This window comes from Nyctibius grandis, chromosome 4 (assembly GCF_013368605.1).
Source record: "Nyctibius grandis isolate bNycGra1 chromosome 4, bNycGra1.pri, whole genome shotgun sequence".
NCBI classification, from domain to species: Eukaryota; Metazoa; Chordata; class Aves; order Nyctibiiformes; family Nyctibiidae; genus Nyctibius; species Nyctibius grandis.
In genome coordinates, this window is record NC_090661.1 from 57,145,200 (window position 1) to 57,163,266 (window position 18,067).

The 18,067-nt window shown below is 41.4% G+C and overlaps 1 protein-coding gene across 5 annotated transcripts in view; it reads right to left on the minus strand.

Annotated features, from left to right (window-relative positions):
- Positions 1 to 3,260: 3,260 nt before the first annotated feature.
- Positions 3,261 to 18,067, minus strand: part of SYNE3 (spectrin repeat containing nuclear envelope family member 3) — a 69,722-nt gene continuing 54,915 nt past the window's right edge. For 2 of the 5 annotated variants that reach the window (XM_068397982.1, XM_068397987.1), the window contains exon 18: positions 3,516 to 14,547. In XM_068397982.1, the coding sequence (XP_068254083.1) occupies positions 14,350 to 14,547 (198 nt within the window). In that variant the 3' untranslated portion in view covers positions 3,516 to 14,349. Of the gene's footprint in view, positions 3,454 to 3,515; positions 14,548 to 18,067 lie in introns of those variants that run through there. The other 3 variants (XR_011047940.1, XM_068397984.1, XM_068397983.1) reach the window with 3 other exon arrangements.

Genomic DNA, 18,067 nt, shown 5'->3' on the forward strand with positions numbered 1-18,067 from the left:
AATCCTGCAATAACTGCAGCGAATTTGTCTCAAGAGTGAACTGGACAAACTTGTTTCTGTTTCTGCAATGATATAAAAAATATTATTACATAGTCAAAAATCATATGGTGATTTAGCTATCCACACCAACACACCGTTATCCTGTTGCAGGGCCAAGCTGCAACAGGCTGAGTGAGTGAATATTTACCTTTTCTCAAGGTTTAGCCCTTTCCGAGTGACATTAACGCTTGGACTTGATGACCTTAAAAGTCCTTTCCAACTGAAACAATTCTATGATTCTACGGTTTCATACCTTTCATCCCACCCTGCCATTAGCCCTCACAGCTAACACAGCTCAATGGGTGCCCTAATGAAGATATTTATCCCAACACCAGACAAACCAGCCGATGTGGCCATTCGAGCAGAAAAGTATTGGCCGAGAGGCCCCACTCTGTGCCAGGGTTTGCTCTAGATTGGAAGGAAATTGCCCAAAACCTTTGGCATTTCCACAGGCAGGCGCTAAGGAGAGGCTGCACATCCCAGGGGGCTCCTGATCCCCCCGCAACCCCTGCCCACCTGGATGAAGGTCCCTGCATGGTGGTGGGTCGCCTGTGTCCCACTGCGGCAGAAGCAGCACCCGCTGCCGGAGTCACTGAGAGCCCATGGGAACACCTTCGCTCGTCCACCTCAGAGGGAGTTCAGGGAACTGGGAGGTTAAAATGCCGGCTGAGTCCTCCCAGGGCTGCCGTTCCCCTCCCTGTAAAGCGGGGGTGATTAAACAGACTCGTTGCTCTGCGGTTTAATGGATGGCTCTTGCTGCAGCGCTTGGGGACTCTCTGACAGGGCGCTGTGAAAGGGCAGAGGGGTACTAATAGCTGCTGTGTTTTCCAGCAGCCCCAGCCAGAGATAGTTCTGTATATAGCTGACAAGCAGTCAACGTCTGCTCCCTGTCTCTGTTTGCACTTCATCGAGTTATCTCCTCGCAAGCAAAGAAATCCCAGCTGACTGAACAGCTCATTCATCATCTGGATTTCCCCCATATCTTTTCCTGTATCATAAAAAGCCCACCAGAAAAGTTGACTGCGATCTGCTCTATCTTCCATTAAAAGCTTTTGCAGAGCCACATTAAGATCTGAGGTAAAGGAAAACATATCAAAAAAAACCCCAAACTTTTTTTTCCCCCACTCGAACGTCAATCAAGGAACATTAAACAAAAAGATTAGTTCTGCTCTTATTTGTTTGTAAAACAAAAAGCATGAAATATTTAGCAGCATTGTAATGCAAACCAGATGCGAATAATGCCGGCTTTCAAGGCGGCTGGTAACCACCTCCCTTTCATGCTGCTGCAGCGGCGGGATGAGGCAGGCAGCCCATTAGGACAATTTATGAACTGGACTTCCACAGAGGGAGTTCTAGCAAGAGGTCCACGGCTCGTATAGAGCAACCCTGATAACATCTGTTAGGGTTATTCATTGAAGAGGATTATATTACAATCTCTCTTAATACCACGAGTGCTATAGTAAAACCGGATGAGCCTTCAGTTTCATTTGCTCCAGCATTATGTGTTTATCAGAGCATTTTTCTGCAGTTGGAGACCAAGGCTGCATTCATGGTATGTCACAGAATGAAATTTAGAAAGCTTGAAATATTAACCCAGAAAAAAACCCTCAGTCCCTGCTTTTAATCTCTCATGGCCGTAGCGCTCAGCTTCTACGTGCAGCATCAACACACCATCAGCCCTTTTCCATCGAAAGCCACTCCTCATTAACTCTCCAGGGCTGAGACTCATTTTATTTAAATAGTTCTCACTCGCTAACCTTGCTCCATCCTTTTTTATTTAAGACTTTGCTAATGACATATTTTTTTCCCTTAATTTACCTAAGCGTGTAACGAACGATCACATCCGAAATGACCTCATTATACCAGCGAGGACTTTTGTGCGGATACGATTTAGTGCACAGGCGTAAGGCAGAGGAGAACTCTCTAAATGGAGGGGTTTTAAGCATTCTGTAAAATCCCAGTTGACTACAAGCCAGATTCTTACTGCTGTAAGTTGACTTAGTTCCAACAGCTTCAATGAAGCTACACTGATTTACTCCACTTGAGGGTCTTACCCTATTGTTTTTATTTATTGAACTTGCCACCTTTTGCTTCTACAACCTAAACAGATACTTCCATCCTCCAGCAGCAGTCTTGCTATCTAAAACAGGTGTTTCTCTACTAATATATGACTTAAGAGATTTATAACTGCCCAGAGTATTTCATTGTCCTCTAAAAGTGTTTATAATAATTCTTGTTGACTGTCTCAACTTCCACCGATCCGCTGTAGAGTTGTTTGCAGCCTGAACCTGGTCAAAAAAATAATCATTCACCATGCAAGCGTGAGCTGTTTTATCTGTCCTTGGGCACTTTTCTACCCTCCCTGCTGGACAACAATCTTTCCTGGTCTATGTGCAGTGTCTGGGACAAAATCAAGTCCCAGGTTTCTTTGCTGGTTCCAGAAGAGACCTGATATACTCAAAAAAGCCTACTTTTTCTGGATCCACAAAAAAAATAAACCGCAAGATGAAAAAAATGCATTGCAAAGGAAAAAAAAGTAAGAACGGAAATTTCTTTTGTGCACTGATTGTAGCCTTTATGGGAATGTAACTGTCCCACCATCATAGTCTGCTTTTCCTACAGCCCTGGACTTGTTTTACCCTGTTCTCTTCTGGATTCGAGCTGCTGCTCTGATCTTGACACAGCAATGATCAGCTGAAGTGTTTGCATTTGTACTTTTGGGGGCTCAGCGGGAGACAGCTCATAGGAAGGCACAGGACCACATGGTCCAAATACCTGAGAGAAGTCAAAGACCTGGATAAAGCTCAGTGTGTTCATAAAAGCAACAGGGAACCTAGCTCACAGGTTCACCAAAAATCGTAGTGGTTTTCCACTCCTCCAGAAGTAACTGCCTGTGGAGCCCTTTGATGTCAGAGATCCTGGCAGACTCTATCTCATAAAGATGCAGGAAAGAAACCAGCAATTACTTGCATGCTAATGAGAGCTGTGCATCTGCACATATATGCTGCAGTGATTACTCTTCAGAGAAATCAGTGGTGGTTAAACTAATACTCTGCTCACTCACTACATGTGATTGGCATTAACTTCAAACCTGAGGTTCTCAAAAAAATCCCATTTGTGTTAGCAGGTTTGGGATTGAGGGGAAACCCACAGAGAGTGTCAGAGGTCAATCATACTGAATCGTAATATGATTTAGCAAATTCACATTTTCTTTGGGTATGGTAGAATTCTATTCAAACAACTGCACAGTCTTACAGAAAAGCTGACATTTTCTACTAAAACTTACAGGGCTAGACTGAAGTAGGTACATTCAGCACAACCTTCCTCCAGTGGTATATGAGCAGAGAGGCAGGCAGCAGCAAATTTTATCCTTGCTTCACTTGTTCTGGGTGTTTCTAGGTCAGCACAAATACTCTGATGGTACGAAATAAGCACAGAAAAAATGTGAAACCATGGCCCAGAATATTTAAATGTCCTTAAAAAGAAATACATATGTGTTTATTTACTGCATTATAACTGCAACATCAAATACAACTATGTTTTCATTACAAAAAAGGACACATGCAATAAAATACTCTGATTTTATAATCTGATTCAACACAGTTCATTGGTAACAGTGGAGCATCACAGAACAGTCACAAGGCTAGGGCTTGGGGTGACGAATTTCCAGTCTCTTTATCCTATTTGCAAACAGGAAAGCCACATCATACTTTATTTGTCGTCGAGGGATAAACTTTTGGAATAATGTGGCCTGATCACAGAAGGTCCCAGCTGCCCCTTAACTGCCCAATGAGTCTTGCAGAATCAGACTTTTTTTTTTTTTACTTGAGAAAATATTATGCTTCTGACAAGGTTGAGGAATAGACAGTATTTTCCAGGCAGAGAGCAGAAATCCTTCCATGTTACACCACAGCCAAGGTACAAAGCAAGGGCCTCAGCTTCACAGGTGCACAGAAGCCAAGGCTGTGAGTTACTTTTAACTATTGCTCTGAAGAATGAAATCAGGCCATTTTCTGCAATATTTCACTGCAGCCTTCTATGATGTTCATCTGCGCACAGGGCTTCAATCAATTTAATCTGGCATTTCAGCTATGGAATAAATCTAGAATACACAGGAGGAGTCCACAGCGCAGAAAAGAATACAAAAAGTTGTCCTGAAATACTCAAAATATAGCCTCTTAACTAGTTGAAAGGCCGTGGTTTTCATTAGAAAAGGGCCTCATTCTGTCACTGCTAGTCACACATCATAGGCTTTTATTTTTAATATTTCCCAGGAAATTTCATGGGAGTACTTGTGAAATAAGGTCCTAAACAGTGTGAATAAACTATAGAATCAGGCTCCAAAATGGCACCATTTCTAGGGTAAATTCTCCTGACTTTCAGTCGAGACTTTTTAGGAAGTGTCACTTACTGCTGTCCAGCCTTTTGAAACAATGACCTGATTTCTTTCCATACATCTTGCGTGGCATAACACTAAGGATGACTTAGCTCTAACAATTTAAATGAAAAATAAAGTCAGTCTTTTTATGCAGCTGCATTTTTATACAATTTCATAGTCAGTATACAGAAGCTTACTGCATTTTGAGATAATTCTAGCAAATAGGAGGATATACATGAAAACAAAGAGTTTCAAAGCTACATGGAAATCTGTAGAATAAAAAATATATCTATATATCATTTTCCAACACAAGAAATTGGCAGTTTAGAAAAATATGATTGTTACAGTCTTTCTGAATCAATAATTGTAAAAAGAAAGGATTTAAAAAATAAATTCAGCTTTTCAAAAAGCCATATTTTTAATAAGAAAATAGACTGGTCCGCATTTCCCTGAATAAGCCAGAAAGGTTAAGGAAAGGTCCAAGCAAGACAAGGAGTCTGCCTTGGACTTGATATCAGCTGTGATAACATGCACATGTACAGAGACAGCTGCTTGGCTCCAGTATTGTTTACCTTAGAAACAAGCCTAATTTATCACGAATGTATTTAAAAACCATAAATAACATGACAAAAGTGGAACTGGTCCCTGCGAGGCAAATAATTACATTCATACAAGCAAAAAGTGACATCAATCCAGTTATTTTCTTGTGACAGTGAAGAGGTATTTTGTACCCAACTGTTACATTGACCAGCACATGTATAACCACAGATTATTATTACAGACTCTGCTATCAGCTACTATACATAAACAAGAAGAGATGTTCATGCTGTAATTGCCTCCAACGTTTTTGTTCTACTGGAATATTAACATTTTCAAGAAGCTGAGGTGGAGACCTGAATTCAAGCCAGGATTTCAACAGGCAAAATGCACAGGGTTCACAGGAAGGTTTCTGATCCTCCCCATTACCAACATTTGGAAGTGGATGGGAGCTCTGAAGAATTTTAAAACCATTCACAATGAGTTTCTCTTGTGAACAGTCTTAGGTTTCCTCTTTGCCCAGAGGCGGGTGATGGAACATGGGACATACTGGTGAAATTTAGATCCACAACAATAAACCTCCCATTCGGGAGGATTCACATTTTACTTCCACGTCACTTCTAACGGAAGGTGGAAAAATGTACCTCAATATTTGCTGATTTTAAAATTAAAAGCAGAGAACAGTTTGATTGCAGAAACTTCACTCCACGCTGTTCTTAATAACTTTTTAATACATAAGTTAGAACTTCTTATTAGTTCTGTTCAATGTGAGAGTAAATCCCTTCATTTTGTTGCATTTTTTGTGAAATATATGGGATATTTACACACCCTATACAGATGTCTTAGCACATTTCTCTAAACTTTGTTCTAGTTTGAAACTGAACAAAAGCACAAAAACTTATGGAAGTAAGATTGATGGAGTGTTGGTGAAGGGATCCAAGATTGTTTACAATTCAGCCTTGTTAATTAAATTGGGCCTGAGACAGCCAGCTGCTTAGAGAAGTGAGGACAGGTCCTCTGTAGAAGCACTGTACATCGGTTATACTGCTAGTAAAAAACAATGCAGCTTCTGGGTCTCCTACCACTTTTCAGTGTCAATGGAGTGTTACGTCTTACAAAAGGCAATGACAGGAAAATGCAACACCTGCGTTATTGCTTGTGTAAATGCTTCACAGTGGTCCAGTACACCCAAGTAAATAAATGAGAAGAAGGTATGTTGCTGGAAGGGAAGCTCTGAGGCTGGGCAGGTGGAGCTTGCCCTCCTGTAATCACCAGATAAACTCAATTAGCCCAAATTAAAAGGAAAAAAAATGGAAAGAGTGACATTGATCAAAAGGAATACATCTGCTGAGACAAAAATAACAGTCAGGGTCTCGGAGCAAGACAAAGGTATGTCTTTTGCCTTCCAGTCAAGCAAAGGTACAAAATGGAGGTTGGTGTTTGAGAACTGACACACATTTAATACGTGCAATCTCCAAATACCTTCAGGAATAGCCAGTGCTCAAGCTGTGACTCCCAGGTTAAACTCTTACAGGGTCTGATCTGGGAAGGTGATAGGAAAATCATCTTGGGTGCTTTTCACCTTAGAGGCTGAAGCCCTAACTCAAAGCTTATTAAAGCTCATTAAAGCTCATTAAAACACATACCTCTAAACCCTTACAGCTTCCTTTTAAGACACAATTTCTTTTAAAAGCTGCACTTGAAAGTTACATTGAAGTGGAATGTCACCTTTCTTTAAGTAGAACAATAATTACACTCCCCATTACATACACATATATATATATATATATTTTTCATGGCAATGGAAAGTACCGTACAGAGGTGTTCATTCATATCTGTAGTGAAACCAAGTCTGTGGTGTTCAATGCTTATTGGACTTGACAGAAGAAATAATTTGATTTTGAAGGAAGGAGTCACTTCAGGAAAAATAACAGCTCCTACCCCTGAATTCCAGCTGGAGGCCTCCCGGCAAAGTGCTGGTGAGGGCGGGTGGCACCGCAGCCTGCCTTGTTTCCAGCCTCTCCAAATTCACCTCTGCCTTTTAACATACAGCTTTTGATGGAGCAAAAAGGAGCTCAAATAAATGGTTTGCTAGAGGGCTTGATAAATGAGTTGTGAAATCAGTTTGTTAAAAGTGACCATTTTCTTTTTTTTCCAGCTCAAAAAAGGGGTCCTGGCTTATTAGCGTGTATAAGACCAACATTCAAACAGTCCCGGCAGCTCAAGGACACACACCCTGGAGCACGCAGCCCAGCAGCACATGGGAGTGCTTACACAGGCAGTGACAATGAAAGGATAATAGAGCTGAAACTGAAACACTGCCCTCCTTGCTGATTAAGGGGCAATTTTCTGCACGCGGTAACTGGATTACACATCAAAACCTGCTTAGAGAGAAGAAGAGAAAAGGGTCTGGGCAGGCTATGAACAATGCTAATGGCAAGGCTTTCATTATGAATAATCGTTTGTTAAGCGACACACTCGCACTCCCATCTGCAGATGTGAATATTAAGGGCAGTCCCTGAGCCAACATGGAAGGCAGGACATGGCCAGGAGACTTGGAAGAGATGGCTGGCAAGGACCAGAGTCCCCTCAGATAGCAATGAAGGCTGTTTTGACACAGAGGGGAGCAGAAATAGGCAGAGCATCTGCAGGAGGAACTGCAATGGGGGAACAATTTATTGAATTTCATTTTACTGAAACAGGACCAGATTTTTTGCTCTATGTATGGAGGAAGAACTGGCACTGGAAACAGTTAAGAGAAAGGTGGCAGGAATGATCAAGGGTGTGGAAGAACTGGAACATGAAAAGAAGCAGAAAAGACTGGGATCATTTACTTTAGAAAGGAGACAAAGCCAAATCTCCTCTGCTGTGATAAAAGGAAAGACAAAGTGTGATCTGGAGAGGGTAGTGCTGGTCTTTCTGCTTCCTTGGATTCAGCACACAGGGGCCAAAGAAGGAAAATCAAACAACCCCCACCCCCCAAACAAAAGGTTTCTGAATCAAAACCAGTTCAGGGGAACACCTTTTCCACACAACTCACAAGAAGGATGTGGAACTCACTGCCGTAAATGGCTCTGAAGCCAGAAAGCCACCAGCATTCAGTAAGGCACTGAACAGGTTTGCCCCCAAAATCCAGAAGACTAGAGGCAACACCTGGCACTTAACTTGCAAAGGAATAGAAAACCTCCTACTTCAGTTCTATAGTGAATCTCTAATTCCTAAGGACTGAACAGAGACCTTCATGACTATCTTTCTGTCTGCAATAGCATTTCCTGTGTCATTTCCTGGAGCATCAGCCCCTACCACCTACCATTAATCTGTCACTGAGGGGTTTGATTTAGCAGTTTCTTCTGCATTTAATGAAAAGAAAAAAACACTCTCAAGGCTCAAATCTCTGCTAGAGTGAATCACGCTGAGAGGAGTCTCCTTCCCCAGTCAGGGATGTGAAACTGGACAGTGCTGATGGCCACTGTCAAAATTTTGCTGGCAGAGCAGGACAGCAAACCCTTGTTCCTGTGTCATTAGGCCTGGCTTGCTCTTGTTATGCCAAACCTACATGTTTATCTATCTCTTGCATCGAGACACCAGGTTGCCTTTTGAAGACCTAATGTCTCCTGCTTCTTCCACTGGGATGTTATACCTCTACCTGTGCAGTTTCATCTCACCCATGGTTTGCTAGGGGAGGGTGTTTAGTTCACAGGTACAATGAGCTAAATGTGGTAATTGCTGAAGTAAGTTAGGTAACGGAGGTGCCATTTAGGCTACTGCTTGAATCGGTATACACCTGATAGATATTCCTTTTCTTTCCAGATCTACTGATATCTCTTGGGTAGACACATATTCGTATTCTAAATTGGATAAATAAGAGAGAATAAAAAAAATCAAGTGTATGACAGATTATTCCATCCTGCTTTATGGGTTTTTTTTGAAAATGCTACATCTAAGAATCTTTATTTTGTTTTACCATAGAGCAAGTGCAAAACGAACCCACATTCTTAAACACACGTGTGCAAGTCAAAAAGCCTTGTGCCTAAAACATTCCACACTGTTACCCAACACCTACGACTAATCTGTTTATTACCCAGTATAACCAACAGATAATTATGTTTAAATATGGCAAAAATAATAAGATTGGTTTCTGAATGAATCGTGATGGCTGTACCAACAATGTTATCCTTAGTATTTTAATAAACCGGTTTTTGAGAGTCGCCAACCGCTGACAGATAGATTAATGTAATAAACTTGTAATGGCTCAGAGCAGGTCAATGATCTGAGAACTACTAAGAATATTCTTGACAGCCTCCAGTGACTCTGGAAGAAGCTGATACAGTTCATTGGGCAAACATTTGTTTTCAGCTGCAGACTAACAACTGATGCTGTCCAACGGATAATAAAGTCTCCAAAAGCAGTTCTTACAGCCAGCTGGGTACATGACCTATGACCTGAAAGACACCTATGATGCCTGGCAGAGACATGTTTATTGGGGTATTGATACCAGCATTGCTTGAAAGGCAAAACTATCTCTTCAGTTTACTAGGGTGGATAACTGAGTTTCAGTCTGTAACCTTCAGTTATTCCAAAAGATTTTGTTTGCTCTGGGAATCTGCCATGCAGCGTTTGGTTTGTTTTTTTTTTTCTCTGCAGAAAAGAAGACAATGTACTCTCTTGTTGACACAAGTTAAGAGAATTCCTGTATATAAACTCACTCTTTAAATCTCTTTAGCACTAATGAGATGTGTATGCACACACATACACACATCAAACTAAAACATTTCTGATTTAATACTCAAGAGGAGATCAGACGGAGCAAACTCCTGAGGTCCTAGAGCAACTAAAGAGAACATACTATTTCTTCTGATGTGCAGAGATTACTATCTGCCTATCTAGTGATGGCCATTTTTCTGAGACATTTGTTCTCTCTGAGATCTTCAGCTACCGCAATGAAAAGGATTAAGAAGTGGAAAGCCATTCTAAAAGCTCTCAAAATTATTCAGTGATCATTAGGTGGTTTTATTAGTTAGGCTAGTAGCTTTCTTTTCGGCCCCAGATGTTTGAGTTTAGTACATATCTCAGTCAGGGCAAATAAGCTAGTACTTGGCAAAAATCATGATTGCTCTGGATATTCTGTGCTAACAGAGGAATACAACATTTTTAATGTGTATGCCTAGAACTGAACGTGTTTTTCATACAGAGATTTCTGGAGAGGGCATATATAAATAACATTTAATACAATCTAAATTGCTAGCTGGAATCAGAGAAAGGGCTATGAATAGACACGTGGCACAACAGCAATTTTCTACCTCACTATATTGCAGTCATGGAAAATTCTGTTGAAAGCATCTGGCTACAAAATCAATTACAATTTATAAATTAGGCTTGCTTTCACTCCAAAGGCTGGGTTTGAAGTGTGCCTTTGGGGATGTGCAGAATTCTTACTTTAATGCATGGACGCTGTAGTGCAGCACTTTGCCTTCAACACTGAAGGGTCATTAATGTGGTCAGTCAAATACTGGGTCCAATAGTGCAGGCAAAAGAACCTGGAGAGAGGCACAAGAGCTCTGCTCTGTGAACAGGCTGGGTATCCGCACGCAGTATAGGCTACGTGGCCTCAGCCAGACGCACAAGTTACAAGCTCAAACATATTCAATCTATTGTATAGGGTTTTAGCACCCTCTGAGAGCGGTAGGATCTGGATTAAAGTAGTGCAAGCCCTCAGTTGTGGACGCTTCATCTAGGACGCAAATCCTAGGTTTTTGGCAAGGGACGTCTTAAGGCAGCGGCCCCAATCCAAAGCTGAGCTAAAAGACATCTCAGTTACATATGGATGTCAGAGATGTATGAGCTGGAGATTTTATAGGCACAAAAGTGAGGGTTTAATCCCCAAATCATGTGCGAACAAAGATTCAGGCATGAAGAACAGTGCTCATGATTTTAAGGATTGATTTGGAAATGGTATGAGTTAGTTTGTGTTTTGAGGAATCTGAGCTTTGTTCAGTTTCCTGGAAGTTGAACTGTGCAGTTTGTTTTCATTACTCCAACTACTGACTTGATTAATATTTACACACACTTCCAGGGATCAGTATCACAAACTTTTCTGAAGAAAAACAAGAGAATAAAAAAGAAAGTAAATTTTGGATTTACATTGCAAGCTTACTTTTGTGATTTTTTTTAATTCTTTCTTTCTTAGAAAAATCTCACACCTGCATTGGACAGGTGAGGTCAATGACATTATGGAAGAGTGAAATTGCTTTGAGTGAGATGAACATCAAAGTCCTGTGCTTTGGATAGTTTCCATTGCAAAGAAGTAGGAAGATTCATCACTTATGTGAGATATTTAGATTACTTAAGTTAATGAGAATGGATTTGCTGAGATTTAAAGCAAAAAATTCCAGGATTACAGACAGGGGACTTATAGAATAAATTGAATGCAAACCCAGCAGCAAAAGTGTGTTTCTAATTTAGTGGGTTTTTCCAACCTGCCACAAGACTGAAAAATCAAGGTGACGATGCAGTTGTTCTGTTATGGTCCTCTGTGTAGAAATTTTTTCCCCAGGTTGCATACTCCTGTGGTGTCAAATGCATTTGTGAACCCATAAAAATAATCCAGATCAGAAAGGCTGGGCAGAAAGAAATCTGATGTGAGATTTTGTGCTTTCATAGAAAAAACTTGTCTATCTCCCTACTGATTTGCGGCTATATTATTCCTCATTATTTTTACTTTCTCACTGGCATTTTACTTTCGTCACCTGGAACGGCTCAGTAAAACTCAGAGAAGTGCAATGTAGCTACGCCATAGAAAGGTGCACGCACAAGTACACATATATACAACCGCATACAGCAGGTTTTGTTACTGCCCCTCTTCCCCCACACTTCTTTTCTAGTGGAGCATTTACTGTGAAATGGAGATGTGTGTGATGATTAGCTCCTTGCGCAGCCATGGGGTTCTTCCCTCAGGGCTGGCAGCAATTTTTAGAGGAGCATTGCAGGAACGTGCATGGCTCTTGAACAGCTAATCAGGGGAGGAGGAGGTATGTATGTCCTCCGCTGGAAGAAAGAACCGTTGCAAAGAAGGAATTCATTTGTCCCATTCTCTGATGAATTATAGCTCCTCTCCGTCTGGCTCCTTCACGAAAGAAATCAGAGGCCTTTCCTTCCTTCTCTTCATATTTAGATGTGAATGTCTGTCTTATTGCCCAGCATACATCCTTTCTCCCCACCTTTCGGCTTTCAGCCCCCCTCTGCGTGCTCTCTAGAGCTCTTCTGCTACCTCCCAATGGTCAGTTCAGCTCTTCCTCACGCTCCCCTTGTGCTCTACCTGAATACCTTCACCATCCCTGCTCTCTTTTCTCTAATTTCCACACTTCTTTTCACTTTTAGCAGAAATCTGACAATTTTATTTAACTCTAGCAAACCCAGCGTAGTCAGAAGACTTACTACGAACACAGTGACAGAGTCCTGGTGGTGGAAGAGTCTCCTCAGAACACTGGTAGAGTCCCTGTTACTTGCTCCATTTTAAACCTTACTGAAGAAAAGCTGTTTAATATGCAGTAGTACCAATTCTGCAGCAGGGAGAGGGAATGAAAAAGATTCAGAGATTTTTCTTCCTTAGAGCCTGTATTCTTGTCCTCTCTGTTCATCACGACTTCTTTTTTTAGGCTTTATAAATTTTTGGACACCTCTATCTTTAGCCAGTCCTCTTTCACACCTGCCTGTTCTCCCTCGTTCTGTGCCTATAATGAGCTCCATGCTGCTACGCCTCCCTATTCTACCCAAGTTTGCTTCTTTAGGAAAACTTTCATGGTTTTGTTAAAGAAGTGTAACTTCCTCCTTCAGTCTCTCAGCTACTAAATAATTTACCTTCACAGCAGATTTAATATTATTTTGGAACTTATTTGGAAAACAACACTGAATACACCATACTGATACCCAGAAGACAAATTCCTCCTGCATCATAGCCAGGATGGGAAAAGTCACTGTTTCTTCTGCTACTTTTTTTTTTTTTTGCATGATTACTACTGGGGCTAAAAACATGAGACAATACGGGATAGCTCTCAGAAACGGCATAAAATTTTAGAAATTACCTTTCCTCTCAGGAGTCAGTTAGGTAAAACACCACTAAGAATGGTTTCATAACAGTAAAGTGAGAATTGCTTTTACATTAAAAGGCAATGCAAAAATGTACATTCAAAAATTTGATAAATCAGGCATAAAGTTAGGTAAATAAATGACAAGTTGTCATCACCTTAGAGTTTAGACTATACAGAAATCTATGCTTGACTGTCTTTGATACAATCAGCTTACATCAGTTTAACAAACCATTATTATAAAAACATCCTAGGAAGGAATCTTGTTTCCAGGGTGGTATTATTAAATTACTTCCAACTTTTGCTTTGCTGACACTGAGCCAGGCTGCATCCCACTGTTCAGGCTTTATGATCCATTACCAAATGCCTCTTTATAAAGTAAAAAAAAAAAAAACAACAAACCAAACCACAAAACTCCACAAACAAAAAAATAGCCACTGCTTCTTACAGACAAGATCACTGATACAAGGTTTTGTTCAGTGCTCACAAATTTGTTCAGAAAATTATGACCTGATTTTAAAAGTTCTCCTGCTATAGAGATGCTAAAAAAATATATTCTTTTTTTTCCCAGCTTTCTTCCTACTGTATTCTACCTCTCCTGATTCAGGTGGGCTGGAGAACACAGTAACTGGAAAAGGAATCTGGTAAAAAAATGAGAACAAGCGGGGGCCCACCCCCACTCCTACTGAAGTCAGGAGAAACTTTTCCATTACCTTCCGCAATCCCTGCATCCAGATACTGAAAAAAACAGCTCAAGATTTCAAATAGAATCATCCCAGTTTTCTTTGGGCTGAATGGCAGCCACTGCGGGCAAACATGATTCTACTCTACCTGCTCTCCAGTTTGCACTTTGGTGCATGCCCACATCTTCTCACACTTGCTCTGACTTCGGTTGTAAACACCAAGAATCCGATTTTTAAAATCACCCCAAAAAAGCCCACAACAAAATCAACATTCAGTATTCCTCGCTGAAAGATGGTAGAAACAGAAACATTGGAGGATTATCCTTAAACAGTGGATGAGGGGATGGCGGATGTTAGTTTGACCACAGATATGCATTTTTATATATATATGTACATACATACACATACACAATTGCTATATACACATTATAAATATAAAATAAAATATGGTAAAAATATTAATTTTCCTCAAATACATGATTAAAGTGGACTAATCTTGTGTTGCATTTATGTGACCTATCCAGTTGATATGATGGCTTTGTAAGAAGCTTTAAAATCTACAATACTTGCAATTGTTAAAAACAAAGACTCTATATTTCTGAGAGTCACCTTGTGTCACGCCAAGAAATTAGGTTGGAGGTGGGCCTTCGTATCTCAGCATCAGCTTGAATGACCGAGCGAAGTTGTTGGCCAGCGTGCAGCTGTGGGTCTCTTCTGCTAGGGGCAGGAGGAAGGCCAGGAGCAGGAGAAGCAAGAGGAGTAGCTGCAATGGTAGTGCTGCCCAGCAGACTCGATGCAGGAATGAGCACACACCTCCAGAGCGCTTCTGAAAGGCACAAACCAAAGAACAACTTAGAAAAATAAAGACCTGGGGAGTGCATTTCAATTACATCAAACTGCCAGGTAGAGGGGCAGAACAACCCACGTTGTCCTTGCCCTGGGATCCAGCCTGGGTGCTTGGTATGCTGCAGCTGACTGAAGCTTAAACGACTTCTTTTAGGAGAATATTTCAATCTCTTAAAGAATCTCTGCTGCAAACTGTTTTCTTCTAGCAGGAAAACACTGCTGACTTTCTACCAGAAGAAAACAACTGCCTCCAAGTCCACTTTCCAGTTACAACGTGGTGGTTACAAATGCTCAAGCCAAAGCTGCCAAGTGGTGTCCTCACAGTCAGCATGAGGGACAGAAGGTCTCAGTTAGCAACTCTCCTGTCAGTAAAATGAGAGTGCTGATGCCTGGAAGAGAGGATCCAGCCTTCTGCTCTACGTCAGCAGAAAGGAGCTTCGTTTGCAGCTCATCCATCTCGCAGTCATCTCTCCAGCTGCAACGTGCTCTTTGGAGCCTGTCTTTGGGGTATATCAGGCTGCAGGCCAGAAAAAAGGCCCTGCAGTGCAGCGTGCCTCAATACCTCTTACCAGGCCCATCTTAAACTTACATGTGATGCAAAAGAATGACAGAAAACACAACACTGACAGTGAAGAGGACATTAAAGTCACATTTATTGCTGAGCAGTCACAGGAGGGACACATCAAGAAGTCCCATTACACTTTTCTTTATGCTGGTGCAAATCTAGAGTAGCTCAGTTAACTTCATAAATTTGATCTGAATTAGCACAAACAGGAGAAAACATATTTGGGGCTACAGAATTCAGGAAAGATTAATTAAGAAGTGAGATTTCCACTGGCAAGATTCCTGGATATGTCCTGCCAATGAGGTGAACTTTGTGTGTTTCACAAAAAAAAAGGCCAAGTCAACCATCTGTAAGAGAGTCCTGAAAAAGAGGGCTCAATAATCCATTAATTTCATCAAACATGGATTTATACTGAGAACATACAAATAACACTTAAAGCTTCTACAGCATTAGGTACCAACCTACATCACAAACATCAACGCAGAACATCCACTGAAGTGGGACCCAGGTTTTCCACAAGAGGAAGCTAATTTGTTGTGTTCAAGCCACAGGCAATGTCAGTGCTGCAGCAAAATTAGGGCTTCTGGCCTCTACCAGATGGTTAACAGGCAATGCCTTTGTCCCACTACAGCACCACCACGAATAGTCCGTGGGAAACATCAGCAGAGAAGATAAGGAGCAGAATGATGGTAGAGGAAAGTAATTACCCTTTTCTATTTTTTAAAGGTCTCTCCCTTCCACTGCTTTCTAAATTTCTCAGTCTTTTGCAGCTCTATGTAAATGCTTGCAGAATTAATTATGAAGGCAAATATATAGCTGCAGTTACAGGTCATGAGACAGTTGTGCTGTGAAATCCTTCTTCTGTTGTAGTTGGTTTGCTTCCATTATATCAAATGGCTGACAAAATTTAATTATTGTGTCAGGCAGACGTAGAGGCAGCAGAGCAACAACTGATTGCTCTATCATTTCTGGCCCGCAGCATGTGAGTTGCAACTTGCTCACTGAGGCCAATGAAAACTCCGGTCCTTGGACACTGGAACTGTCAGTAGTTAGTGAGCAATGAGTAAATGCCAGGGTGTAAGTGGGACTCTCACTTTAAGCACCGTCAGCCAACTTCCCTGGGTCACAGCTAGCATTTACCCTCCAAATCAAAGCTTCATCAGCTTTGCTGCATCACAGTAGTCATCTGCTCCTACTGCGACCTGTTCTCAAACACTAGCCAAAGTACCAGGCATAAGCAGCTGTACTAACAGGACTTTCCCTTCTCTAGTCCTGGAGCCCAGACCTGAAATCCTTCATCTCCCCTGGATTTCATCAGCCTATAGGCTCAGCAAAACCTGCAGGGCTTCTGTGTTTATAGTCAATGCTAAAACCGTTACACGTAAGGGCAGCGGCCACAGCTCTTGGTCGGAGCTTTCTGGGCTTGGCTCTGTGATGCCATGAAACAGCCACTCCTTGGTGTAATCAGTATAAATCAATCGACTGTCACTGACAGCTTCTGTTTTCATCAACCGTTTCTCATTCTCAATTCTCCACTGCATCCATAATATGCAGCAATATGACAAATGCATTTATTATAGTGTCCCATCTACAAGGAAAAAAGCCTTTTCCAGGTTCCAGAAGCCATGAACAAGTTGTTTGTATGTATTAACAGGTGTAGTTCTGTTGGTGGAAGATCAGGTTAGAGTTACCTCTGCCTTGGGACGATTGGAACCATGCTCTTCTACCACTAAGATGTAATAAGACTTAATGCTGATGTTGTTAAAGGGTAGGATCTTGTGACTATCTGTTCAATAGTTCATTATGGCTGGAAGTCTCAAAAATGCCCTCACAAACTCAAACTGGGAATTAGAAGTTCACCTCTCACTGACACAGTTGTGTGAAGAACTGCTAGTCTTCCCAGCAGCACCTGGGAAGACTTATGCTTCACAGCTGTCAGTCCTCTAGTATTGTTTTTGAAATCTACTTCATTTTGAAACTATTGTTTTCTTGCCTGACCAGCTGCAACACCTGTCTTCCCAGTTACCTCCTTCTGCTTATGAACTGGTGGGAAATACTGTGCTTTTCCAGTTGTTCCTCATCTCTGTTCCTGCCACAGCCCAGGGAGCAGGTGCCTTATGGTCACTCAGGTTTGTCTTTGCCTTCCTATGATGACCACAATTAGTCACTCATGTTGTTCCTACCCCATTCTTTCTCATGTAGTTCCTACCCCAATTCTTTTACCAATACAGCATTTGATTCAGAGCAGGTCGCTGACTCTGACCTGATCCCTAAAGCAAAGACTATCAATGCAACTCTAAGAAATGGGATGAGATTGAAATGTTATTTGTTAAGTGCCTTGGTTTTAGATCTACTGCCAGGAGCTGTAAAATAGCATTGCTTTTCAAAGCTCATCCTCCAGAAAGAATTAATGTGAAATGGCCTTATTACCACGCTATTGTTTGCTCTCCTTGAAGTTTTCTGCAGGGTAAGATACTCACGCTAACCATAGCAGATCCTGGAATTAGAAAAATCTGGGGAGGGACATTTGCCTGGGGGTAGAACTTCAGAGAAGGAGAAATATTTTGTCTTTAGCTGCTGCTTCTCTCCCACCTGCTTGCTGGGTTTATGGGCATTTGCGCTTGATGAACTTTTGTCTTTGCCGCCCAGCTTCTCTGTTTCGCTTGATCACACAGCAAGGTCAGAATCTTGTATTTCTGACTCCATTTGTTGCCATGGGAATGACTCTGCTATCACAAATATGGTATTATGATGTCTCTGCAGGACTGCAGATGAGGCACACAGGAGCTGTGATTGTTTGGTGCTTTCAGCAAATTTGCAATGATAAGCCCTTAATATATGAGGGCCCCAACCTGCATACACTGAAATCCATGGGAGATTTACCATTAACTTCAGTGTCTGCAGCAGGATTATGCACTGAGACAACTAAATAAAG